The 27012-nt window shown below is 42.6% G+C and overlaps 1 protein-coding gene across 1 annotated transcript in view; it reads right to left on the bottom strand.

Moving 5' to 3' along the window:
- Window positions 1-355: 355 nt before the first annotated feature.
- Window positions 356-27012, bottom strand: part of RBM28 (RNA binding motif protein 28) — a 30308-nt gene continuing 3651 nt past the window's right edge. The window contains exons 2-19 of the mRNA XM_045792713.2: window positions 26113-26271; window positions 25713-25807; window positions 25230-25305; window positions 24447-24539; window positions 23612-23683; window positions 22617-22797; window positions 22306-22448; window positions 20884-20956; window positions 17791-17900; window positions 14778-14851; window positions 13481-13616; window positions 12423-12487; window positions 10285-10443; window positions 7673-7822; window positions 7285-7359; window positions 4477-4733; window positions 3751-3850; window positions 356-905 (exon numbers count right to left, since the gene is read on the bottom strand). Coding sequence (XP_045648669.1) covers window positions 771-905; window positions 3751-3850; window positions 4477-4733; window positions 7285-7359; window positions 7673-7822; window positions 10285-10443; window positions 12423-12487; window positions 13481-13616; window positions 14778-14851; window positions 17791-17900; window positions 20884-20956; window positions 22306-22448; window positions 22617-22797; window positions 23612-23683; window positions 24447-24539; window positions 25230-25305; window positions 25713-25807; window positions 26113-26271 — 2153 coding nt within the window. The 3' untranslated portion in view covers window positions 356-770. The remainder of the gene's footprint in view (window positions 906-3750; window positions 3851-4476; window positions 4734-7284; window positions 7360-7672; window positions 7823-10284; window positions 10444-12422; window positions 12488-13480; window positions 13617-14777; window positions 14852-17790; window positions 17901-20883; window positions 20957-22305; window positions 22449-22616; window positions 22798-23611; window positions 23684-24446; window positions 24540-25229; window positions 25306-25712; window positions 25808-26112; window positions 26272-27012) is intronic.

The raw sequence follows: 27012 nt of genomic DNA, 5'->3' as shown, positions 1-27012 counted from the left end.
AGCTAGAGCCTAGGCCTCATGCTCACTGCTCCCTCCACCAAACCCTACCTCTGTTAAGTCCTGAGGAGAGAAAATATGGGTCATCACCAGCCAGGCTAGTGACAGTGGGCCACTGCAAACTGATTTCTAGTCAACTGCCCATAAGAACCCACTCATCTGGCAAACAATTATCAGGTGTTGCTCTCTGCCAGGCCCCACTGCCCTCAATGACTTTCCCAGTTTCTCCCACTCTCAGAGATTAGGTTGGAAATCATTTTTCTCCGTTCTTACTTAATTCCTGCATTACGTAGAACTATGTAACCGAATTAGTTAGGAATGTCAAAAATGTTCATAAATAATAAAGGATTCACATCTATTAGAAATGAGAAATAGTTTGTTATTCAAAAAGCCAAAAAATAGCTCATTTAGAGGAGACACGTAAAATATACATCTTAAAAATTCAGCCTTCAAGAATCCTCTTTACAACTGCTTCCATTTGAGAAACAAAGGACTGAACGGGTAATAATTACAAACACAATTCACAGAGTAACTTGGATAATACACAAAAAGCATGGCGATGTTTTTCTGAGACTACTTTTTGTGGTTCACTAATCACGCACTGGGGAGGGCCCAAAGTGCAAATGTGCACAGCCCGGGGGGCCTCCCAACAAAGTGGCAGTGCACTGGGGAGGAAAGGGGGTGTCCTTCCCTCAGAGAATAACATTAGGGGGTAGAGGGAGACCTGGGAGTTTGACTGAGAATCCAGCTTCTTATCCAGTCCGCCGCCACCATCAACTGTCAAACCATTTGCTCCTCTTTGCAAGAGGCGCTCCTTTAGAAGGTCCCAGTAACTTCTGCTTATATTGTTCGACCAGCTGGTTGAAGCGGATTTCGGTCTTATTTCCCTTAGCCTTTTTTCTAGGGGCCTATAAATGAAAGGTAAGGAAAAACAAGATAATCAATTTCAAGCATTGAATGTCACCTTACCTTTATGCCACCCAAGAGAGAAAATAAGAAATCCTGTCAGCCACAAGAAGTGGACATTCAGAGAGTGATCCTTAAAAAAACCAAAATGAACCATCCATTGGCAAGAAACCAGACCAGGAATGCCTAAGAGAAGGGCCCCACTAAAATACCGTGCGAATGCTTCCGAGCTCTCCCTCTCAACGCTCTTGCGAGAATCTTCCCGCAGATGAGTCAGCCCAGAGTTTGCATCTTCTTGCTGGCCCTTTCCCTCGATGCTAATGGGATTTCAGAGGTAGAGCTCTATACGATAGTACGATATGGGTCATACTTCCCAGAGGCACAGATTCCTTGAATAGGAGAAGCTAATGCTTCTTTTACCCTTGAAACTTAAAATAAAGGGACTAGGGAAGGGGAAAAGAAATCTTGACCTCAAATGTTCAAGAATGTAGAACTACAATGTCTACTAAAAGGAACTAGGGCTGTTTGGAAAAATGGCTAATGCCAGGACCAGGGAAGAAACATGTAAGATGAGCTGGGACATCTGGTTGTACCAGAAAGCAAGGACACCACCAAAGACAGGGTCATATCGGAAGGACTCAGGAGCCAACCTGAAGTACCTTCTGCTAGCCTAAATGGGACAAAAATAATAACTGCATTTGATTATAACACATCAAGTATATAAAAACTCCAGAATCTATAATACTAAAAGATCTTACTGGTCACCATAGGAGGTTGGTAGGGCACCAACTCATTACTCTGAAAACTGATAAAGGGAAATGAAATCAAGCATTTATCCTGCCTTTCCTATACAAATGGTACTTCATGGTAACCATATAGTTGACAAGGGAAGATTTTTTTTCTCTAGAATTCTAGCAAAACAATGCAAAAGAACTGGGGGAAAAAAAAAAACCCTAGAAAATCACCGTTCTGCACCCCATATTGAAATCCTGGATCTAGACAGTAATCATCAATGGGGGCTAAAACCATTAGGTGAGAGACTGATGGGAACTCCACAAATGGCAGACAGACAGACAACCTCTAAGCCTACAGGTCTACCGATCAACCTGAGCATCACTAAAAATGGGGTAACCAGACCTTACCCGCCTTAGGTTGCTAATGCAACAGAAAGCACCCAGCACCACCCATGAAATACTCTTGCCAAGAAAACTGAACTTGAGGGGCGCCTGGCTGGCTCACTTGGTGGAGCACGTGACTCTTGATCTCGGGGTCATGAGTTCAAGCCCCACATCAGGTGTAGAGATGACTTAAAAATATATAAAATCTTGGGGCGCCTGGGTGGCACAGTGGTTAAACGTCTGCCTTCGGCTCAGGGCGTGATCCCGGCGTTCTGGGATCGAGCCCCACATCGGGCTCCTCCGCTGGGAGCCTGCTTCTTCCTCTCCCACTCCCCCTGCTTGAGTTCCCTCTCTCGCTGGCTGTCTCTCTCTCTGTCAAATAAATAAATAAAATCTTTGAAAAAAAATATATAAAATCTTTACAAAAAGAAAAAGAAAACTCAACTTGAATCGAATCAAGCCTATTCATCTAACTACCAGTTTACAGGCGATACGGGGTACCACAGGAACAGGTACAGGACACCAGGCAGCAAGCAGCTAAACTCACAATGTAATCCACTCTAAAGGGCAAATCACTCAGTTTCTCCAACAAATCATTAGCATGGAAAAAAGGGGGGTGACGAGGAAGATGGAGTATTACAGGAAAAAAAAGATTTAAGAGATATAAAAACCAAATGTAATGTGTGGACTCTGTCTGGATCTTAATTTGTACTAACCAACTAACTACAGAAGAATATTTTTGAGGTAACTGGAGACATTTTATTTTATTTATTTTTTTTTAAAGATTTTATTTATTTATTTGACAGAGATAGAGACAGCCAGCGAGAGAGGGAACACAAGCAGGGGGAGTGGGAGAGGAAGAAGCAGGCTCATAGCGGAGGAGCCTGATGTGGGGCTCGATCCCGTAACGCCGGGATCACGCCCTGAGCCAAAGGCAGACGCTTAACCGCTGTGCCACCCAGGCGCCCCAACTGGAGACATTTTAATACGGGCTGCGTATCAGATGATATTGGGGCTTAGTAATTTCATTAGATATGATAATGGCATAATATATGCATATTTTTAAGGCCCAGTCAGTTGGAGATGCATTCTGAGGTACTTTTCTAAGCAATAAATCTCATTTTCATATAAGGCATATTTACATGTGAAGCAGAGTTTGCCTTAATATACTCTGGGCAGGGGGCAATATGTATGAGGAACAGGTAAAACAAGAGAATTGTTAAAGTAGAGAAACTAATATGTGGGTTCTTTCTACTTTTATTTATCTATTTAATTACTTACTTAATAACTTATTTCTTATTTATTTTAATTAAGATTTTTTAAAGTAAGCTCCATGCCCAGTGTGGAGCCCAATGTGGGGCTTGAACTCACAACCCTGAGAGATCAAGACCTGAGCTGAAATCAAGAATCAGATGCTTAACTGACTGAGCCAGCCAGGTGCCCCCATTTCTTTTTAAGTTTATTTAATTATTTTTAAAAATAATTTCTACATCCAACATGGGTCTCGAAGTCATGATCCCAAGATCAAGAGTCACATGCTCTTCTGCCTGAGCCAGCCAGGCGCCCTAGGTTCTCTCCACGTTTAGAACTGCATACCTCAACAGCCTCTAAAAGAGGGTGCTGCCATCCAGAAGCCCTTTCTTTTTGCTTAACTAATCAGGGCACACAAGTGGCTACCAGCCGTGGCAGAGCCCTGCCATACCAAAGCCTCATGCCCCATAGAACTCACCTGCTTGGAAGGTACTGTCTGCTTCTCGGACTTCTGCTGGTTCATCTGGGGCTTTGGCTTTTTGGGAGGGAGAGACTTGACTTTGCCTTTGTCCCGCAGCCTGAAATAAGAGGTCAGGTAAGTGTCACTCCGAGTTCTCCCTCTAACTGGCACCTCCGAGGCTGTCTCAGCCACAGGATAAAATTCTTTTTCTTACACTGGCTCTTTCTAAGCTCAGGATAAGTCATTCTAAAAAGGGAAACTGTAACAGAATACCCTACGGCTCCACATTTGTATACTTTTTTATTTTGGCTTAAAACCCCAAGGGATTCTCAAAAACCGTCATTTATTTAACAAATATTTTGTAAAGACTGACTTTTGTTGATAGCACTCATCTGTTGCCTCAAACAGGATCTGCAAGATAAGCTCAAGTAGGTGGTCCTCAGCTGACAGAGACGGCCCTCCGGATGGGAGGAAGCTCCTCAGAAGAGGGAAAAAAGGGCACGAAAGCTGCCCTAGGAGTTCCTCCCAGGCCCCCTCTGCTAGTCCTATTCCGGCCTCCGATTGTTCCAAGAGCGACATCTCTGCTAGTGTAGACAGGCTTGCACATTAACCCTTTATAGGGGACTGACACAGTACTAAACGTACCTTGCATCCAAACAGAAGCCACAAAGAGGAAAAGGGCTAAGCAAAACCAAGCCCTCTTAGAAGCCACCAGCTGTGCTCTGCCATCATTCTGCATCTCACCTGATTTTGGGGCCTCGGTGGGAGGGGAGCACGAGGACCTTCCTTCTTTTCTTCCCATCAGGCAGCTCCACCTGCTCTACTTCAGCCTTGGTCTGGAAGCCTGTCCACGAGGTCGAGTGCACCTTCCCCTTCTGCTCCGGGGGGGCCTTGCTCTGTCCCTGTGTGTGGTTTTGAGCTGATTTCCGTTGCTGGACTTTTCCAAGTGCTGGTTGCTCCTGCTGGGGCTCACCAGTTGCAGGCTTGGATTTCACTTTTTGCTGCATAAAACAAGAGACTGCCATCTAGTTTCTGGATGAGGTTTATTTGCTGGAAACACTCAGCAGAAAAGGAGCTTTACGAGAACTTAGTGGAAGAAGGAGAATCCTTCTCCTGAATAGTCAGAAATTATAGGAAAGTGAATACAAGGTCACAGGCCCTGACACAGTAACAGATGGTTACCAGGTTGAGGGACACAAAACCACCACCTCCCTTTCCATATGCGGAAACAGGCGAAAGTACATGCACGCCAGAGACTCGAAAGCCAGTAGGAAGAAAGAAAAAAGAAAAACCAGTAGCATGGGGCAATTGTTTTTTTTTTTTTTTTTTTTAAGATTTTATTTATTCATTCGACAGAGATAGAGACAGCCAGAGAGAGAGGGAACACAAGCAGGGGGAGTGGGAGAGGAAGAAGCAGGCTCATAGCGGAGGAGCCTGATGTGGGGCTCGATCCCATAACGCCGGGATCATGCCCTGAGCCAAAGGCAGACGCTTAACCGCTGTGCCACCCAGGCGCCCCGCATGGGGCAATTGTTAAACAAATGTGTGATGGGAATCCCAGAGGGAGAAGAGAGAAAGGAACAGAAGAAATATTTGAAATAATAAGGGGTGAGAATTTGCCAAACTTAGTGACAGACGCTAAACCACAGATGCAGGAAGCTCAGCCAAACACCAAACAGCATATATATTGACAACTCTCTACCCAGGCATATCACACCAAACTGTACAAAATCTAAAGACAAAGTGAAGATCTGGAAGAAGGGGTGGGCGTAAGGTAAAGAATACCTTACCTACAGAGGAAAAAAGATAATATTACACTGAATTTCTCTTCAGAAGCCATGTAAGAAAGAAGAGAACAGAGAAATATTTAAAGTTTTGGGGACAAAAAGTCACCAACCTAGAATTCTGTACCCAGTGTATCCTTCAAAAGTGAAAGAGAAATAAAGACTTTCTCAGACAAACAAAATGAAAGGAATTTGTCACTAGGGGACCGGTCTTGCAAGAAAGGCTAAGTGAATTTCTTCAGAGAAGGAAGATGACTGAGGTCAGAAACTCGAATCTACATAAAGAAAGGAAGAATGCTAGAGAAGGAATAATTGAAATAAAGACCAGGAAAAGATGCTATGAGAAGGAAGGCATAAAGTATGTTACAGATTTATGGTGAACTGTACTAGAAGAAGAAAAAGAAGATCCACATTAGTGTAATAATTGATACAACAAAGATCGATTATATGCCTGTAACGCGCCAGTCTGTTTCTAAGGTAAGGGTACAGAGCGAAAGAATAGTGTCTACCTTTGAGGACTCACAGCCTAGTGGAGGATACGAGACACACAAACAAGGCAAAGTGAAAAACTAACGACCTTAAGGAAGTTCACGAAAGTACAAGTTATGAGGTCTTACCTCCTTTGAGAGAGGTGGGAAAATGCTACCTGAGGAAGCACACTTGATCTGAATGCGGAAACTGTGTAGAAGTCAGTCAGGGAAAGAGGCACTTTTACACAGAAAGAGCAGCTCATCTTACATGTTTCTTCTTTATTACATAAGTGTAAGCAACAAATAAAGCCACCTGAATCGTTTTTTAAGCCACTAGTTTCAGAATCACTCCCAAGCAATAGCTTAAGGCAGTAAGTCAGTTTATACCTAGGACCACAAGGCTGCCTCGAACAAGAACCAGGTCCCAGATTTTCCTACCCGGGACCGCCGTATGGACCGCTGAAACTGCTCTTCTATTAGCCAGGCCTGTGGTACACACCCCAAAGAGTACAGAGGTCTGGTATACAAGCAAATTCAGGCATGTTATTGACGAAAGCTGTAGCAGTTATGGTATCAAGAATACTCGGGCCTTCTACATCCTAGGGCAAGAGGGGTGAGAGAATGAGTACTGACTGTGTGCTGCCCACACACTGTTACCATCTAATCCTTATCAATCATGTGAGGCAGATACTGGTAATCCTATTTTACAAACTAAACTGAAGCTGAGAGAGGTACTAACTTGCTAAGGAACTCAGGGGTACAGCCCGAGTCTGAACATGACTATTCGTGTTCCCGTTCTTTCCTTTACACCACACTAGATCAAAAACATTACTAAAACTATCAGGCATCACGTTTCTGGAGCTATCTAAGAAGAAAGAAGAATTATGGAAGAGATAGCTGAAATCTACAGCAACGTAAAACTTTCATCTGGGCCATTACCTTTGACAGGTATGTGACCAAACATTGCACTGGTATCGCTCATTGCTAATAAAATCAGCCTGATTCTCCGCTCCCCTTTCTTTCCCCTCTGTGGAGCTCTCACAAGAAAGGCCAGCAGAGAGGATGGCCTGGAGAGTTCTAGGGAACTAACAGTAAAGTGTTAACACCTAATGAGGTAGAGCCCTACGTCAAGGGTGCAGAACCACAAACTGAACAAAATAGGAGTTTAAATATAGCCTGAAAAAAACTGTTATAACTGAACTCTACACTTAAAAATAGTAAATTTTATGTTATGTGTATTTGACCACAATTAAAAAAAAAAAAAAGAGGCAAAAACAGAAAAACATTTAGTTCTGTACCAGGCTGCGCTGAATCCTCAGTTCCTTTATTTTAAGTTTCCTTCGATCTTCCAAAGAGAACTCCACTATCGGTCTCTGTGTCAGAAGGAGAATGTCATTCATTAGATTTCTTAGTTTCTGAGTGCAGTGAGCTGAGCTGTCCCCCACCACTGCCCCCTCTCTCCTGCTCACTTACTCTACTTAAAGGTAAGGGGCCATTCTGTAAGCAGTCTATCCAATTTAGATTTCGGTTCCCTCTAATCATCTTATCAGCTGAATCACTGCTTACTCCCTCCATTGACTCTTCCCCACCACACACAAGTCAAGAGGACACAGGACACAAAGGAGAGAAATGGTTTTCTGCAAATGGCCCTCAAAGGAACAGGTCCACCCACAGGCTGAGGCTCACCTTCAGAGGCCCAAAGATCTCTGGATTGTTGTTGATGTGGCGTAGGGCTGTCAGGGCATGCTCGTGCTCCTGGAACTCTGCGAAGGCATAGCCCAGGGACTGACCCTTAACTTTGCCATGCGCTCCTCTGAGGTCTCGCATCACCCTACACTAAGAGTAGAAGAAGAGAAAGAACCCATGATTAAAGGATGAGAGCATGAACAGACTCACTGAGAAATCAGGTGATTGGGACAGAATCCTCATCCCTATCACTGCCGCAACAGTCATACTGGAGTAACACTTACCACTGTCTTATTAGAATACACCTACTGAAAGCACAAAACCAATTAAACAGATACTTGCTGGCTTCTAAGAGTTTACAGAGATCAACAAAAACCTATAAATATGCATGTAAATAAAATACACCCCCCCCCCCAATTACAACAGTCAACTGTGGACAATACATACAAATTGCGAGGTATGTGGTACTTTAAATGGTGTAAGTTATCACTGAGGATGAAGTGTTGTCCATAGATTTCATCATTGAAGAAGCAACTCAGAAAGGAAATTACTAAAGAAGGAAAAGAAGGCCTGATGGCTTTAGTTAAGAAAGACTGAGGGGCTCCAGGGTGGCTCAGTCGGTTTAGCATCCGACTCTTGATTTCAGCTCAGGTCATGATCTCAGAGTCGTGAGATCAATCCCCATGTCGGGCTCCTCACTCAGCAGGGAGTCTGCTTCTCCCCCTCTCCCTCTGCCCCTTCTCTTTCTCAAATAAATAAATCTTTGAAAGACATTCAGGCATGGAGAAGGGCCTGCCTAACATACAGCCTCAGGATTATAGGAAGAAGCTTCAGCTGGCTTTGCTCAGAGCTCAGATCTTCTCTGGCATGATTTTTCCTTAAATCCTTAAGCTGAATGTAATAGGTGTCCTGGGGCACTGAGGGTACCATAACATAGTAGCAATCTTGGAAAAACTGACTGTTTACATGCTATTTCTCCCAGAAGCTGCAGTTCTGATGTAATGGAGACATCAAGGTATTAGGACACGTGGATGCTGCATTTGGCATACTTCTGGTACCTACGCTGTCCCTACGACTGTGCCATGTACTGTAGGGAAGTTAAGAAAAGCTTAAAACCAGGTTCCTGTCCTCAAGAAGCTTATGATCTTGCTGAGATACCATACCTACACATATTAAAGAATTACAGAGACAATTCAAGGGGCACTGGGTGGTGTAGTCAGTTAAGCATTCGACTCTTGTTTCGGCTCAAGTCATGATCTCAGGGTAGTGAGACTGAGCCCTGCATGGGGCTCCATGCTCAGTGTGGAGTCTGCTTGAGATTCTCGCTCTCCCTTTCCCTCTGTTCCTCCTGCTCATGCTCTTTCTCTCTAACAAATAAATCTTAAAAAAAAAAAAAAAAGACAATCCCCTTAAAATGACAACAGTATGAGTTTCTTAAAAAATAAAGAGAAAATTCAATACAACACAAATATTGTAAAACACATAAATTTCCCTAACTGGGGGCACCTGGCTGGCTCAGCTGGTTAAGCATCTGCATTCGGCTCAGGTCATGATCCCGGGGTCCAGGGATCAAGCCCTAAGTAGGGTTCCCTGCTCAGTGGGGAGCCTGCTTCTCCCTCTCCGTCTCCCTCTGTGCTCTTTCCTTCTCTCTCTCTCAAATAAATAAATAAAATCTTAAAAAATAAAAATTCCCTGATGACAGGTTTTCAATGTACAGGCACTTACTAAGTATTGTGGATGCTGATAGGAGAAATTACACAACTGACCTCTACACCAGTAACACTTTGAACAGTTTTACTAAGAGTGGTGTCAGATATGTGCTGATACGTTCACATTCTCTCATGTAATTCCCCAAATACCAATGCCATACATTTTGAAGAGATCTTCCAGGATCAGGAAAACAGTTTACAGTCACAAATCAGAGCAAAGTAGATTTATAATATTGGCTGTGTTACTTACTCAATAAATACATAGTAAGATTACTCTGTTCCAGGTACTCTGCCAAGAACTGGGAGCAGTGACATACCTGCTCTCAAAGAGCTCAGTGTGGCCGGGAGAAATGACCAGCAGACGACGACAGGCCGGTGTGATAGTAAATGCCGTGACAAAGGTTTGCAGAGGGTGGGGCAGAGAAGTCTCTGTACTCACACAGCAGTCTAACCAAATCTTGGTGCGAATCCCGTGTTTGTCTAACGCAACTGTTGAAGGCCCGCATGGCTCTCTGTGCTTACCACACAGCACTGAGGACTCTTTCCATACAATAAGAGCCTAAATGGCAGTAAAATGTTCTTCTAAAGAGCAAACTACACAGATTATTTTCTCTGCGAGAAAATTAACATTACAGCACCTGCTATGCTGAGCACACAGCAAGCAATCAAATTAATCCATGAGGGCAGACGCTTCCTCATATTCTGCTGCAATTTGGACAATACGTGTGAAAGGCTGTTCTAAGAAGAGAAAACAAACAAACATGAAAACTGCCAAACTCAGCCTCATCTGTTGACAAAGCGCCCAAAAGAAACTGTCAATCTGCTAGCACCACCTCAGAAATAAATGCTCAGTCTGAGCCAGGAGGAGTACCAAACTCTGGAGTGGGCAGGGCCAACTCTCACCTCCTTGAGGCGCACCCCCTTCTCCCCTCTGGTGGCATTCAGCAGCAGCTTTCTGAGCTTTTTGTCGTCCACACCCTTTGGGAGGTTATGCAGGCAGAGCCTGGTCTGGGAGACAAAGATGTTCTGGTCCTTGAGTTTCTGATGCTTCAGCAGCTCAAACTGAAAGAACAACAATCGTTATTGTTAACAATATAATCCACCCATGGGGCGCCTGGGTGGCTCAGTCGTTAAGCGTCTGCCTTCGGCTCAGGGCGTGATCCCGGAGTTCTGGGATTGAGCCCCACCAGGCTCCTCCGCTGGGAGCCTGCTTCTTCCTCTCCCACTCCCCCTGCTTGTGTTCCCCCTCTTGCTGGCTGTCTCTCTCTGTCAAATAAATAAAATCTTTAAAAAAACAACAACAACAATATAATCTACCCTTTGAAAATGCAAGTTCATAATTCTCCAAAAGGAAAGAACTGTGAGCACCCCCCATCCAATCACCACACATATGGACAAAAGAAGGGAAATCACCTATGCCTAGCATAGGGAAAGAAAGGTTCAAAGAGGCAAGATTTGGTGGGTAGGTGATAAGATCATGGGCTCTCGATTCAGACTAAATTGGAAATCCATCCCTAACTGGAGAAGTTACATGAAATTTTTTAAGCCTCAGTTTTTCCCTCTACAAAGTGGAACTGCAGGTCAAAATACCAATCTCTCAGCACTGACGTGAGGCTGAAATGAGGTAATATACAAAAACATCCCAAATTCAAAACCCGGCCCAAAGCAATAATAAATAATATTGTGGTTACCCTCTACGCCCAGTCCTTATCTGCCCACCAACTCAAACTAATTATTTAGTCCTTCCAAAAGGAAATGGAATTTATTTAAAGAATACTTGATAGAATGTTGTTTCAACTCTGCCACCTTGAGGCAAAACACTGTCCCTGACCACAGAAATGAATTTTGCTTTACAGCACTGGCCTCAACCATGCCGCACAAAGCACCAGTCCCAGGGCAATGTTTGCTAAAGTGAGAAGATAACATTCTTCTCCTGGTGTGTTTTTGAAAATCGGATTAGTAGAAAAAAGTTTTAAAATAATTTTTTCTTTTACCTAGTCTTATTTCTGCTGTTCCTTATTTGGTAAAGGTACTAACAAATCACAAAATAAAAATACTCTGGAAATGAATATTAAAGGGCTACTTGAAGAGGCTCTCATGCCTGAGTTCAACAGCATGATTTTTCTCCCAGGAAAAGCTGTGCCTGCTATGAATTACAATGCATATAATCTACTGAGCTTTTTGCTAGAAAAATTTGTTCTAAGGGAAAAGTAAATGTGTCACTATCATATTGTGATCAGAAAGGGCATACAATGCCCCCACAAATACCATGATTTCCAGATGCTCACTACCAAAAAAAGTTGTGAACATGAGACTAGAAACTGTACACAGGAAAAACACACTGCCTCTTGGTGTCATCATATTCTCATCTCTGTTCCTCATCTTCTGTACCTCCAAGAACCAAAGCTCATTCTCTTAATGAACATGCCTCTTTATCATTCTAGGCTGGCTTAGCTTTTTGAAAGTAGGCTACTTGGGCAAGTTAAAATTACTGGGAATGAACACTACTAAGCACCAAAGAAACTCAATGATATCAGTTATCAGTGGAAACTCCCATGATACAGAATTTTTCTAAGATGATTTTATAATCTGGACATAACCCCCTACCAAAAAAGGACATCTTACCTCTTCCTTCTAAGACCCACATTTACCTCCTTCCCTACTAACTCCAGCCCATTCTGATCTTCCTTTCTTAGGTTATTCTGCCTTCACACTGACACCTAATTATATATAGCCTTAGCCTCTAAGTGTCTATTCCGTTTTGTAGAAGCATACTATTTGGCAAACATTTACTGCTGAGCATTGGGAAATTAAAGAATAAGACCCAGTCCTTATAATGGCATACAACGCTCACATAGGATGTACAATATTGGGTTATTTGCTGTTTCACCCGTGCCCTTCCCTCTAACAAGACTGTAAGCAAGCAGGGTGTGTGACTGATGCTTGGCTCTCTGCCAGGCACCTCCAGCATTCAATAGTTATTATTTATTGATTTATAAGAAGTCATGCAGAACCTGAAGGCTGGTGCCTAATCTACCCACCCGTTCTCTTTTGGCCATATCAGCAGCGCTCACACCCTCAGCAGCCTTAGTCCCAGCACGAATCACTGCAAAAAGAGGGAAAAAGGCCAAGACATCAGCAAGGGAATTTTCACTGAGCAACAAGAGGAATGTGATTTGAATGATGCAACCTCTTTGTACAGGGCCCAGAGGACTATGCTGGCCAGGACATGGTGGCATTTGGGTAGGTCCAGAAATAGGCTACAGGGCTAAGTTCTCAGCTCTGTGCTGCTCTCAAGGACTAAAACTGAACATTTAGTGAATTTGCTCCACTTCTCCTTCCCTCCCCTCAAAAAGCTTCATGTGTATGCCCAACATCAGATGGAAAGGCCTAGAGGAAGTTCTGAAAACAAGTACACTTTAGGTATTTGGGATACAAAATGCTCCACCTATAACCTGCCCTTGGAATTTTACTGTTCCTCGTGTACTTGGGGGTCAGTACTAAGCAGTGAGTTAAGCCAACCTGAAACCAGCCACCTGGCCATACAGAAGCCTAGAACCAAAGGCTAAGGGCCTTACATCACCAGTCCGGGCTGTGCAGCTGTGCAGCAGGTAGGCTGACAGTGTATAACCTAGAGGAAGGGATTCTTCTGGTTTGTTTTATTTTTAATTGAAGCTAATTTCCGATTATCTTTCTGACATTAAGGGAAAGGTACTGGGTGCACATTTTAAATCTATGAATAATTCAAAAGAGTAATTTTAGTCATAATTTTCAACTCCTTCAGAAAAACTATCAGAAATCATGACAAGAAGCAAAGGTAATTTGGGCTTTTCCTCCCTCTTTGCCCCGCGAATCCTCTGATCTAAAGGTCTCAGGCAAGCAGGCAGAAAGGAGAATGGGACTGGTTAATCCACAAACTGAGTGAAGGCCCTAACAGAAAGCCCCATCTGCTAAAGTGGAATAATAATGTAATGCTGTCGAAGAGGACATGTGGGTTTTGAATTTGAAACGTGCCCCCAGACATACTGTTGCTGGTCACTGTCATAGCATGGGGCCCGCTACTCAGAAGCCTGGTTCACGTCTCCCTTCCACTACTCACAGCCTTCTCGGGCCAGGTAGAGGTTCCGGGTTCCAGTTGGCTTCTTCACCTTCTTTGTCTGGAGCTTTGCGGCCTCATCACGGGTCACTGCCAAGTCGACCCTGAGCTGCCGGCCATCCAGTTTAAGCCCACCACCCTGTAACAAATTACAACCTTCTCTCTTAAAATTCATAATGAATAGAGACTAAGCACCCAACAAGGAATGCCAAGGAAAGGGAAAACTGCAAATCCCAATTATGCTACGGAACCCAACCCGCAGGATGTTTTAGCCCAGGTGGCTGCAAGTGGACCGCTGAGCCTAACATCTAGTACAGCTGTGCGAAAGGCCACGTGTATACTTAGGGCAGTCAGTAGTAACGTATTTTAAGGGAGCTGATTAGGCCCAAAGTAGGCCCAAATTGAGGAAAACTGACCTATATATAGCCAATTTTTTTAAATTCTAAAGAAAGCTAATGAAATGGTAGTATTAACTCAAGAGAATTTAAGAGATAATGGCAGGGGCGCCTGGGAGGCACAGCGGTTAAGCGTCTGCCTTCAGCTCAGGGCGTGATCCCAGCATTGTGGGATCGAGCCCCACATCAGGCTCCTCCGCTATGAGCCTGCTTCTTCCTCTCCCACTCCCCCTGCTTGTGTTCCCTCTCTCGCTGGCTGTCTCTATCTCTGCCAAATAAATAAATAAAATCTTAAAAAAAAAAAAAAAGAGATAATGGCAATACAGGATAACTTATCTCAAAACAATATATACTTGGTTATAGAATACACAGAAAAATCCATCACCCATACATTTTCTCTCATTTACTCCATTTTATAAGATGACCTTAATCTCTTCCTGTCCCAACCTTTCATGTCATCAGCCTATGATAAAGGCTGATTAATAAACATTAGATACATTATTATACCTGTTTCCTCACTTATAAAATAGGTATAACAACTGATCTTTTTTTTTTTAAGTATGCTCCATGCCCAGCGTGGAGCCCAACATGGGGTTTGAACTCACACCCCTGAGATCGAGACCTGAGCTGAAGACAAGAGTCGGACCCTTAACTGACTAGGCCACACACGCACTCCAATAGGTATAATTTTAATTACCTTACGTACCCCTATAGAACTGACATAAGGAATAAATAAGGTAATACATGTAAAGCTGAGTGCCTAACACACACCAGGTGTTCAATAAGTGTTAGCTTTATTATTGTTATATTATTGATAGCACTAATAAAGCTGGGTATAAACAGCAGATGCTGGCTTTGGAGTCACTATGCCCTAAGTTAGGGGGTAAAAGAAATGTCCTCCTTACCTCAGTCTCCGGAGAAGCAGCTTCAAGGCATTTCTGAGCTGCTTCTTGAGTCATGAACTGGGCAAATGCACAACCTGCAGAGAAACAAAATTAAGTGAGATGCCAAACTCCCATGGCCCAGCAGGACGCCAAAGACGGCGCTACAGATGGCGGCAGCCTGACACAGAGTGGAAGGGGGAGCAGCGTCCTTGTGTTAGGTGCTAGAAGACAGGCACTGTGCCAGGTGCTGAAGGTTCAAAGATAAGACAGGACAAGTGCTTACAATGAAATTTTACTATTACTTCATCTTTTCCAATGCTTCTTAGAACTTTAGTCTCACCACTGCTCTCCTTAGTAAGAAAAAGCCACAAGATATGGGAGAGAAGTTCCACTTAAATCAGCATTATTTACTGCTTGCCTTTTAGAGAACTAAAAAATGAGGAAGGAACCACTTAACCTGAAATTAACTACAGATCTCCCTGTCATCAAAGCCACTTGGAAGACGTCAGATATGGGCAGAATGACCTCTGCAAGTCAAAGTCCCTGGCCTCTATCACACGAATACAGTAATGAAACAGAAAGCCATAAGCTCAATTCTTGACTCATACCCTCAAATTTGCACAGGCTCACCTGTCACTGGTTAGATGCAGAGCCAATCAACCATCCTAATTTCTGCTATTGATAAAAAACAGTTTTTATCAGCAAAGAAAAAAAGTTCACCTTACAGTATATTCCAAAAAAGAAATACAAGTTTTGTAATATTTTGTTAGTATTCCTTTATATAAATCTAAACATTTCCTCATGTATGAAAAAAAGGTCATGTTTCCTAGAGCTACTGAGGCATTGATTTTTTGTTCCCTACAAGAATGAATGGCAGCAGACTGAGACAACACACATGGCAGGCCAACCCAAGAGTCACCATCTAGGTGAGGTCTTTCCTGACTCCTCCAGGTAGGGCCAAGTGCCCCATCCACTGGGCCTCCAATCACATCTATTACAGCGCTGGTCAGGTGGCATCTTCCCAAACAGAAGGAATGCCTCAGGAGTAAGGGCCATGTTTCTAGGCTGCTAGCACCTACCATAGTGTCTGGCATTAATAGACACTCGATAGGAAGAGACAAATAATACGGAAAGAAAGGAAGATGGGGAAAAAATGTTCTAATTGTCAGATGAGCTTATTCATCCAAAATGAAGAAAATGGGTACTTCTCTCTAAATGTATTTTAACACTGGAAATTACTGGGTCAGTATTGGGTTTAGTCTTAATACTTCCCTAAAAGTCTACAGATAATTTTTAGCTCTCCTAGACAGCGAAATGGCATGCTGACAGGGATAAATGGTAGGAGGCAGCCAAGGTTGTGTGAGTAGGCAAAAAAATTTAATAAGAGCTGGAAAAAGACAATGTATTTGGGACACCTGGGTGGCTCAGTCAGTTGAGGGTCTGCCTTCAACTCAGGTCATGATCCCAGGGTCCTGGGATCGAGTCCTGCATCAGGCTCCTTGCTCAGCAGGGAGCCTGCTTCTCCCTCTGTCTGCCGCTCCCCCTGCTTGTGCTTGCTCTCTGACAAATACATAAATAAAATCTTTAAAAAATGTATTAAAAAAATAATAATGCAGGACACCTGGGTGGCTCAGTCTGTTAAGCATCTGTCTTTGGCTCAGGTCACGATCCCAGAGTCCTGGGATCCAGTCCCGCATCAGGCTCCTTGCGGCAGGAAGCGTGCTTCTCCCTCTGCCTGCCACTCCCCCTGCTTGTGCTCGCTCTCTCTCTCTCTCTCTCTCTCTCTCCGACAAATGGATAAATAAAATCTTAAAAAATAACAATGAAAACTATGCTTATTAAGATCATTAACTCTCAGCTAATATTAATAGACTGAGAAAGAGACTGAGCAAGTCAACTATCGACTACATTCTGAAAATACCAACCCAACAGACTACTGCACTCAAAAAGAAACAAAAGATATCAAAGTAAAGCAACATCCTACAGTACTAGGAACATTCTATGCAATTCTAGTTGCCCATTTTTAGAAAAACATACTGAAATGGATAAGGTCCAAGAAGTATACCTGAGTATTAGAGTTGAAGACACATTGTTTACTTCAGTCGAACCTACTCATTTTACAGATAAGAAACTGAAGCCTGCAGTGGTTAAACAATTTGCCAAAATCACCCAGCTGGTCTATGGCTCAGCTACAATTAGATCCCTAATCTCCAGGAAGCAGTTCAGCTTTCTTTCCATCAGACTGCCCTACTTATATCTTTTTGGCTAAGGAAAAACCAAAATCAGGTCTCATCCATTTGGAAAGTAAAGTTTAGAACAGAGGTTCTTAACCCTTGAACAGATTCCAGAAAGCCCACAAACTCTCAGAAGTGGCATTTTTCTGGAGAGAGGGTTCATAGCTTTTGCTAGATCTCAAAGGAAGCAAGAATCAGAATGAATTAAGAATTCGCTGCTTTAGGAGAATGACTGCAGTTGACGAAATCAAAGATAGCGGGTAGACTGAAAAGACGCTGCTCCCCTGACAACAGTACACTAGAATGAGCTGGGGCCAATCCTTCAAAGTTCAAAAGAAATAGCTTTAGGAAAAAAATCTAAGGCAGCAGTCCTGCTATATACAGCTTTCCTTCTGACTGTTGCCAGTGCAACAAAATTTCTGTTAGCTTCCATCTCTAACAAAAGCAACTGAAAAAGATCCCAGTAATTTCAAGCAATGTGGAATGATTAATACCCATGAGATGCTATCACATTTGAAATTCAAAGGAGAACAACAAATGGAATTCATTACCCTAAAGTAAATAAGCAAGGGCTTAAAAAGCTTAGACGAAATTGTGGCTGGCAGCACCGTTCAAGATGCTGAGTTTGATATTTTGGAAGACAACCTCAGAATGTCCTTGGTGCTTCTATGGACCACAGAAACCTGGGCCGGATGGACTGTAGACCCCTCAGGACGGCACACATTACACTCTCAAGTACCCTAGTCAGTGTCCATGGCAGCAGTCTCCACCTTTTTAGGGCCTGACAAGCTGACAAGTACCTTTAGAATGCTCTGTGTCTGGATGCAAGACAATACGGACATATTTAAGATCTCCAAATTGCTGGAGGAGCTCCCCGAGTTCTTCTTCCTCTGAGTCAAAAGATAGGTTTCTACGGAAGACAGTCAAGTCACAAAAAAAGTCAATTACTAAAGTGAGCTCCTGTGTTCTAGTACAATGTAAGACACCAAATGGAGTGATACTCATGACCACCCTCTGTGGTTCAGGAATAGCACCAATACGTAGGGGAGGCCCCCAGTGGCCCAGCCTCTGATGTGTGATTCTGCCCCTTGGCCATAAGCAACTGGCCTTTCTATGTCAATCAGATTCTCTCCCCCGGGAATTTCAAACTTGAACAGATGTAAACAAAGGCCAGAAGCTGCTGACACAGATTCATTTCAAAATAGCAGTACCCCACCCAAAGGAAACTTTGGGAAGTGAAAATCAGAAAATGTCCTATATCTTGATCTGGGTGGTGGTTACATGGATATATACACATGAAAAATTTCACTGAGCTGTACATTTAGATTAACGCACTTTACAGAATATATGTTCTGCCTTGACAAAGAAAAAAAAAAAGGCAGTGAATGTTCCCAGAGCCTCTTACAGCTGGGGCCCAAAACATCCCAGATTTTCATCTCCTTCTTAAGGTTTGCTCTTTGACAGCTCTGATCCTGTGAACCACCCAATGTTCATCCAACAAACCTGCTTTTTCATTTACATTGGCCAAAATTAGTTTCTCTTATTACAATCAAAAGATTCACAGCAGGCTAATGAGAAAAGTCAAGTGTGTACATGTGTCTGTCTGTCTCTCTTGATTACCCATTTTCCTCTCTGTGCTGCTGTGAAATCCAGGTTTCAGTTAAAACTTTGCAAATGTCAGAAAATCCTTAAAATAATAACTCAAAAGCAAACACAGTAAAGTTTACTAGCTCTTAAATGCAAAACAAGAAAAGCATTTATTTCTCTCAATGGGATTATAAATGTTGGAAGATTCTGATCTACTGAATTTTAATACATTGTAAAGATCCTTCATCTCCCCAGCTATGCACAACCTTCCAGGGTAAAAACAAAGAGACAAAAAAACGGTCCCCAATAAATATTTATAATTTTTCTTCTCTATACTCAGTTAACAACCCCATAAATAATTCCATCTTACGAAGTAACCGAGACAAAAAAGATGTTCTGCAATAACACATGTCCTAGTTTCTTCTAATTTGTCACTTCTTCTAATTTGTCTCATTGTGTATAGTTTTCACTCTCCCATCCTTTACTTTCCTAAGTTTCATTAAAAGATGTAGAAATAGGGACGCCTGGGTGGCGCAGTCGTTAAGCGTCTGCCTTCGGCTCAGGGTGTGATCCCGGCGTACCGGGATCGAGTCCCACATTGGGCTCCTCCACTGTGAGCCTGCTTCTTCCTCTCCCACTCCCCCTGCTGTGTTCCCTCTCTCGCTGGCTGTCTCTCTGTCACATAAATAAATAAAATCTTAAAAAAAAAAAAGAAAAGGGGCGCCTGGGTGGCACAGCGGTTAAGCGCCTGCCTTCGGCTCAGGGCGTGATCCCGGCATTACGGGATCGAGCCCCACATCAGGCTCCTCAGCTGGGAACCTGCTTCTTCCTCTCCCTCTCTCCCTGCTTGTGTTCCGTCTCTCGCTGGCTGTCTCTATCTCTGTCAAATAAATAAATAAATAAAATCTTAAAAAAAAAAAAAAAAGATGTAGAAATAGTAAGGAATGGTATCCTTGGTATTAAGGTCACAGGCTCCCAAGTATGACATTTCCTTCCTATAAGACAGCATCCTCTACAAATACAAAATTATTTATACGGCCTTTCCAAACAACACAATAAGAACTAAGAAGAGACAAGCCATGAAGGAAAAAAATGGGCTACAGCGCAGCTTGTGGAGGCTAAACTCATCTTTGTAAACAGCTATGATATGGGCATGTGTGCAGGTGTCTCTGAGTAATCATTAAGGTTAATATTTTGTGTCTTTTTGCTCATTTATTTCCTAAATTTCCTACAATAAGCATAAATTACATGTATAATAAAAATAATCTTAGAAGACTGTACAGGAAAATAAAATACACATCTTTAAGATAAGACCCAAATAGCCCTAACACACTGGCACTTAAGAAAGGATAAGAACGCATGCCTGAGGTGTCCTGAAGATATCCTGACTCTATGAAATGGCCAATGTACCACAGTCAGTAGGACTAAAATGGCAATGGCAACATGAAATAAAACTCATCTCCACCTGACTCCCTCCTTAAGTTTTCCTGAAAACAAATGGGTTGCCTTATTTTATTCTGGTCACTACTTTATTTTTTATTTTTTATTTTTTTTAAGATTTTATTTATTTATTCGACAGAGATAGAGACAGCCAGCGAGAGAGGGAACACAAGCAGGGGGAGTGGGAAAGGAAGAAGCAGGCTCATAGCAGAGGAGCCTGATGTGGGGCTCGATCCCATAATGCCGGGATCACGCCCTGAGCCGAAGGCAGACGCTTAACCGCTGTGCCACCCAGGCGCCCCCTGGTCACTACTTTAAAAGGTAAGTTAGGCATAGAGAAAAATTATCTGGGACAAGTGGTATCACCCCTACCCAGCACTTCCCCTAAAACAAAAACCAGAAGCAAGATGTTTCTAGAAGCTGAAGAACTGATTTATTCCAAATGGTGCTATCCCGATTACAAAGAAGGAAATGTAAATGAGGATAAAATCTGGAGACCCCTGCTCTTTATCTTCTGTGTGCAGTTCTGATTCTCCTATATTCTCACAGTTTGCTATGTTCCTAGGGCCAGATGCATTAATGGTCTTAAAGGCATCTAATTTTCTGGGCTACCTAACAGAACTAGTACTGCGGGGCGGGGGGGGGGGCGGAGGGGAGTGGGGCGCCTGGCTGGCTCAGTCGGTGGAGCATGTGATTCTTGATCTCGGGGTTGTGAGTCCGAGCCCCATGCTGGATGCAGAACTTACTTAAACATAAAATCTTTACAAAAATAAAGAAAGAGAGAGAGAAAAGAAGAAAGCAAAAAGGAGAAAAGAAAAACCTGTGAGGGCAACACAAACAGCAGTTCTCAAGGTACAAAGGCGTACCTGATAAAAACAGTTTTCCCTTCATTCACATCAGAGGGTAATTTCCTCTTCTTTTTCTTTGAGACTTGCGCATCTAAAGTAAAAAGAAATACAACAAAGTGAAAAAGACGTAGTGCAACCCACATGACAAGGGGCTAACTTTTAGATATATAAAAACCTTGCCTAAATGAATAAGAAAAAACAAAATTAAAAGTAAACAAAGAATATACAACTAAATACATGAAAAGATGTTCAAATTTACTCATAAGAAAAACACAGCACCAGAAATAAGATACTATTTTTCATTCCAACAGATTAGCAACAACGAAAAAATGGATGAAATCCGATGTGGTAGGGTGTGGGACAAAAGACATTCATATATACTGTCGTGACAGTCTAAACATTTAGAACACCTGAGGAGAAAAAAATACACATTCACATACACAAACACATACTATATTCGACATGTGTATGCACGCACGTGTTTTTGCTTATAAAAGTATTACACAGATACACAAGAAATTTTTAACATTGGTTGTCTCTGGGGAGGGGCCCTAAGTGGCTGAGGACCTGAGTACAAGGAAGACTCACTGTTTTTAAAAATAGACATATATACTTACATATACATAAAAAACTTCTGAAAGATATGAAAAAAACAGCAGTGGTTACTCTGAGGGACTCTTGGGGGGAGTGGTGAGGAACTTTTCTTTCTATATTACAGTCTCCTGCACCACCCTTTTTAATTTTCTGTCATTATTATGTATCGGCCCAATAATTTTTTCAAGGTAAAGAAAGGTAAGAGACAGATGAACCTGGTTATTGGATGCAAGGTCTCATAGTCCCATCAGTACAGAAGCTTCTTTGATTCTAAGGTGTCTACCATTCTCTCATGGGAAAAGCTTATTTCCTCAGATTTTTTATACGGCCAAACCAACATGCCAGACTTAACCTAAAGAACCAGTTACTGGCCATTCCTCATTCTGTAATGGCCTGCCTCCCTCAATAAATGCGTTGAGTTTATGTCCAACATTCTTTATAAAGGTGGCAACAGGGTTTGATTACAGTTTTACAAAATGCCCCAAGGGGTCCTTTATCCATCTCAAGGCATAAGAGTTGTTTAAAATCCTCCTGGTGTTAGGATACAATATCCTGCTTATCCAGTTATTCATTCACCTTAGATAAGCAACAGAGAAAGAGTGCCTCAGCATTAAGCCAGGTTTTAAATTCCCTTAGAATCTTAACCCTCAAATACCATTCCAAACGTATTTAAAAAACAAAACAAAAACCTTGAGAAGCAATCTAAAGGTATCCTTTTCAGCACTGAAACACACATCTGACAGAACACCTTCGGGTCCTATTTAGAAGAGGCGTGCGCTGATCTGATGCACATTTGTCACTAACTGGTTTTAAATGTAAGGGTGTCCACAAAGATCCCAGGCAAACCTTCGTCCTCTTGCTCTTCACTGCTGGTATCACTCGGAGCCAGTTCCTCTCCACCACCAAGACTATCTCCTTCCTCTAGGTCGCTGTCGTCATCACAATGCTCCTCTTCACTGCTCTCTGCAGGTGTGGCCCTCTGGACTGCTCTGCAATGGCACAGGTCAGAACTAAGGTTCTGGGCTGCCAGAGGGGTCTATCCACCTTCCTTAAACACATCACCTCTGCTGTGATGGGGGCAGGGAAGACATCACTGCTCCTCCCAGAGACAAGCCTAGATCCTCCTCTGTTGTCTTGGGACAAGCTGAGCTGCTTACCTCTTTTGAATTTGTGCAGGCTTGGTCACCCTTGATTCTTTTTCTTCTTCCCCCTCCTCCTCCTCCTCCTCTTCCGTGTCATCCTCTTCTTCCTCTTCCTCTTCCTCTTCCGTATCCTCTTCTTCCCTGCCATTCTCTTTACCTAATTCCTGATGTTTAGGTTCAGGCCTCTTCTCCTCACCTACACACGGAGGTAAAGAAAGTTAGGAATTCATTTAGAATCCAAGATTAACTTAGACAAGATTAACTTAATACCCCAAGTTCCTAGTTCCTTGGGACTAGGACTTTAACTGTATTTTTCTCAGTATTTTTCTTACTGTATGTAAGAGAAAGTATGAGGGAAAAAAAGCAAAAACAACAACAAAAAAACCCTCGTCACTGATATTCCCTGGAAGCCTGTCCCATTCATCAGAAGCCTGAAGGTTAATCACACTCAGAATGAGAGAAGTAGCAATGAAGCCTCCACAAACAGCCTGCCATTGTGCACCACAGCCAGCACAACGCCCACTCGGGGGCCCAGCCATGAACTTCCACCTCGGTGGGTTCTGTTCTCGGGGCTTCTAGTGGCTTAAAAGCCACCTGCTTTCTTAAAAAAAAAAACCTCAATTTTTAAGTTTCCTTATTCTTAACATTCCATCATTTTATCAAAAGTTTGGAAAGGACAGCCAGCAGAGGGGACGATGAACTCAGGTCCCACTCCTCATTCACATTCACACCTAGGAGTGGGCTTAGACTCAAAAGATCCTATGTTTTGAGACCAGATCACCAGACGGTACAATATGAATCGACAAACAGCTCTGGGCTCACTTCTGAGGAACTCAGAGTTTCTCTTAATCCTCAGTCTCATTCTTTCCATTAATCTTGTGCTTTTGGTATCTTTGACCCAGTATTCTTACTGATAAGCAGGTTCCCTTAACATTTTACCATAGGTAGAGCTGTTTCCATACCCACACCAGGACACACAACCCCCCCTACCCAATACTACCACATCTTACCTGGGGCAGAGGCAGACTGTGTATTTTTATATTTATCCTTTGCCACGGCCCAATCCACAGCCACCGTGCGCCCTGTCAGACAGAAAAGCAGCATCAGAAAGGTCTTCCTCTTTTTAACATCTCTTATAAATGATTTCCTATTCATCAAAGACAGTGATGGAACTAAACAGACAAAAGAAACTGCTAATTCAGAGAATGCTGGCCCTGAAATAAAGCTCAGAGTAGCCTACCCTGTTTAACCCTTAAACTTTCTATCAATTTAAACAGTTATTTTGCCTTTCTACAATACCCTCCACACCTGGGGTGAGAGAGAGTACAAAAGTAAAGAAAGAATGGGAACGGTGTTTCCAGTTAGGCAAGTTTCTAGTAAGACTAAGCAAGAGGCAAAACGGAGTGCTTTAATCTGCACTCTGCACAGAAGTTACGAAGTCTCCAAACCAAGCCCTTCTTTAGCATCTAATAAATGAACACCGCCAGTTTAACAGCCCACGGGTGCTGCAGGGTGCTGAAGAGTGACCACAACCAAGACGAAGAAACCTGCAAAACCCACATCCCCTGGACAGCAACCTGCATCTATCAGTGATTATTTCAGGGACATTTTTTCATTCAAATGCATACTTATCGCCCAAATAAAGAAAAGCGAATAATGGCATGTGTTCTTTCAAGTTTAACCCTACAATCAAGCACTAGGAATATTTCACCAAATAGCTTCTATGTTAGCAGTAAGACTCTCAACAATTCAAACACCTTTTGAAAATGTAGAAAGTGGGTTACTGTGCTAATTCACCAAACACCAGAAATATCTGGGTGAACGGTATGGGTACAGAAAACTTACCTTTTATCTCTTTCATGTTCATGCTTTTGAGAGCTTTTCCTGCTTCTAGAAGGTTTCTGAACTGGACAAAAGCAAAACCACGCATCTTTCCATCTGTGTGCAAATGTACAAAGAAGTTAGAGGCAGCAGGTGGGGAGCCAACAAACACCAAGAAGGACATTACAGCATCTTAGGTGGGCAAGATGACCCAAGTTCTGCCAACCAGTCAGCCCCCTGCCCAAAGCAATAGCTTTTGTCCTCTAGCTGAGTATAGCCTGACTCAAGCCTGCGGAGAGCAATGCATTTTCTCAAACTATAACTTGTCTTCTAAAACTAGTTCTGATCTAAGAATGCCACTGGGGGAATAAGCACTATTTCTGAGTTTTTGTTATGTGTCAAGCATTGTGCCTGATACTTTATACATATCATATCATCTGGGGCTCATACAGAGTATGACATGAACCTTGTATTTCTATTTTGTTTAACAGATTTTATTTATTTGAGAGAGAGAGAGAGAGACAGAGTGTGTGTGTGCATGCACGGTGACGGGGGGGGGGGGGAGAGGCAGAGGGAGAGGTACAAGCAGACTCTGCACTGAGTGTGAGCCCCACATGGGGCTTGATCCCACAACCCTAAGATCATGACCTGAGATGAAATCAAAAGTCGGATGCTCAACCGACTGATCCACCCAGGTACCCCTGTATTTCTTTTTCAAATATTGGTTAGTTGAAGGGTAAAATGGAAAACACCACTATAATAAATAATCTTAATCTAATCTACAAAAAAATGAAGGTTTGCTAATACCTGGCTTCCGGGGAATGTTCACTTCCAGGACAGCTCCATATTGAGCAAATACTGTCTTCAAGTCATCTTCTGAACACTGATGCCAAAGTGAAAAATATTATCACAGAAAATAAACATGAAACATCAACCATTAAATAAGTTCATCACAAAGAACTTGAATACTTTCACTCCTTTTTTACTTTTGAGACTAGGACATCAAACATTTCTGAACAGAAGACATCTTGCTTTGGATCTAACAGACAAAGAAGATAGATATCATAGAGCTCTTCTTCCCCTCCCTATCTCAGTAGTAGTGTCCCAAAAGGAGGCATCTTCACACTTACTATTCTTAATTAATTGTTTATACAGGCCCATTTTCTGTATTCAACAAGGCTAAGATTCATGCCCAGAAGGAATTATGTCCAAATATAGCTGGTGAGGAGCTCCACCAATGAACACAAAAAGCCTTCAGAACAGGTAGTATTAGTGTTCTCGGTCACTCACCTTAAAGCTCAGGTTCCGAATAATTAATCTGGCTTTCTTATCTGCCACTTTGGGTTTTTTAGGCTTCAGCTCCTTCTCTGGGGGTTCTGAATTTTCTAAAAAATAAGAGGCAGTAAAATAAGTCTGTGATCCAGCCTCTAGGCCCAGATCACAAGAAAGAAGCTACTAGCAAAAAAAGGCATTTCCCACAGAGTTAAGTATGACAACACCCAGGACCACCAGATTTCCAAAGTTAGAATTAAATAAAAGACAAAAGTGAGTAATAAAATACATACGATGATTTGGGACATCAAAAGGAAATTTAAGGAAGTTTAAATTTAGAAGCTATCCCCCATCACCCCTTCCCCTCCTCCCCTTCCTCACCCTGAGGGAAAATTCCCTTTAGTTACTAGAAACTCACCATTTTCCCCCTTTTCCTTGGACTTGTTCCTCTGTTTTTTCTTGGCAATAGTCACGTTGATCTTACAGCCTTCAAAGGCAGTAATCTCCTTGAGGGCCCTCTGAACATCTTCCAGCATAGAAAAAGTGACATAGCCAAAGCCTCGACACGCCTTACTCCCTGAACAGTGAAGGGGGAGGGGGAGAACCGTAAGCCAAGAACCCTAAACCAGTAAATTCTCTCTCTCTTTTTTTTAAAAACCAGTAAATTATCAAAGTCCTAACTAGCAGATATACTACCAGACCACCCTATTATCAGTTTGCCAAAATTCTCAGGAGGGATAAAAACAAAGTTGGCATCAGTGGCCCCTTCCCTACTTCACTCAGAAATTGTCAGGCTTCCTCTTCTAATTTGGTGTCTTCACGGTTAGCTCCTCTTCTTCCTCCTTTCCTGATAATCCTGAGAATACGGAGGATCCATGATACGCATTATATCCCCAAAGAACTCAACGTCAAATAGAACGGAACATCACCAGAGAAGGTGGGAAAGGTAAATATAAGTACCTTTGAAAACTTCAATGCAATAATGCAGCGGATCAGAAATGAATGCCCGAGGCCCTGACAAAAGAACCTCAATACAGCAAACATTGCTTTAGCAATCAATATCAAACTTAACCTTTCCAAAGTAGCTGTAAATCGCTTACGCACTTTCATCTTCAGGACACACTAAGGTAGGTAAAAGGAATATTACCATTCTTCTTTCCAAATGAATAATTTGAGATGGAGGAAAGTAAGTGAACTGGTTAATGCACCAGGGTGTTAGTACTGAATTAATTCCTCATTACTAGTCCCATGTTCTTTCCACGGGACTCCACCAATATAAAGGCCACAGAGAAGAATATTAGGACCAGGTAGATGAACA

This window comes from Ursus americanus, chromosome 3 (genome assembly GCF_024610735.1).
Source record: "Ursus americanus isolate L20-20 chromosome 3, mUrsAme1.1.p, whole genome shotgun sequence".
Taxonomy (NCBI): Eukaryota; Metazoa; Chordata; class Mammalia; order Carnivora; family Ursidae; genus Ursus; species Ursus americanus.
The sequence above is the reverse complement of the archived record's forward strand: the minus strand, read 5'-3'. Positions and strand labels throughout refer to the sequence as shown.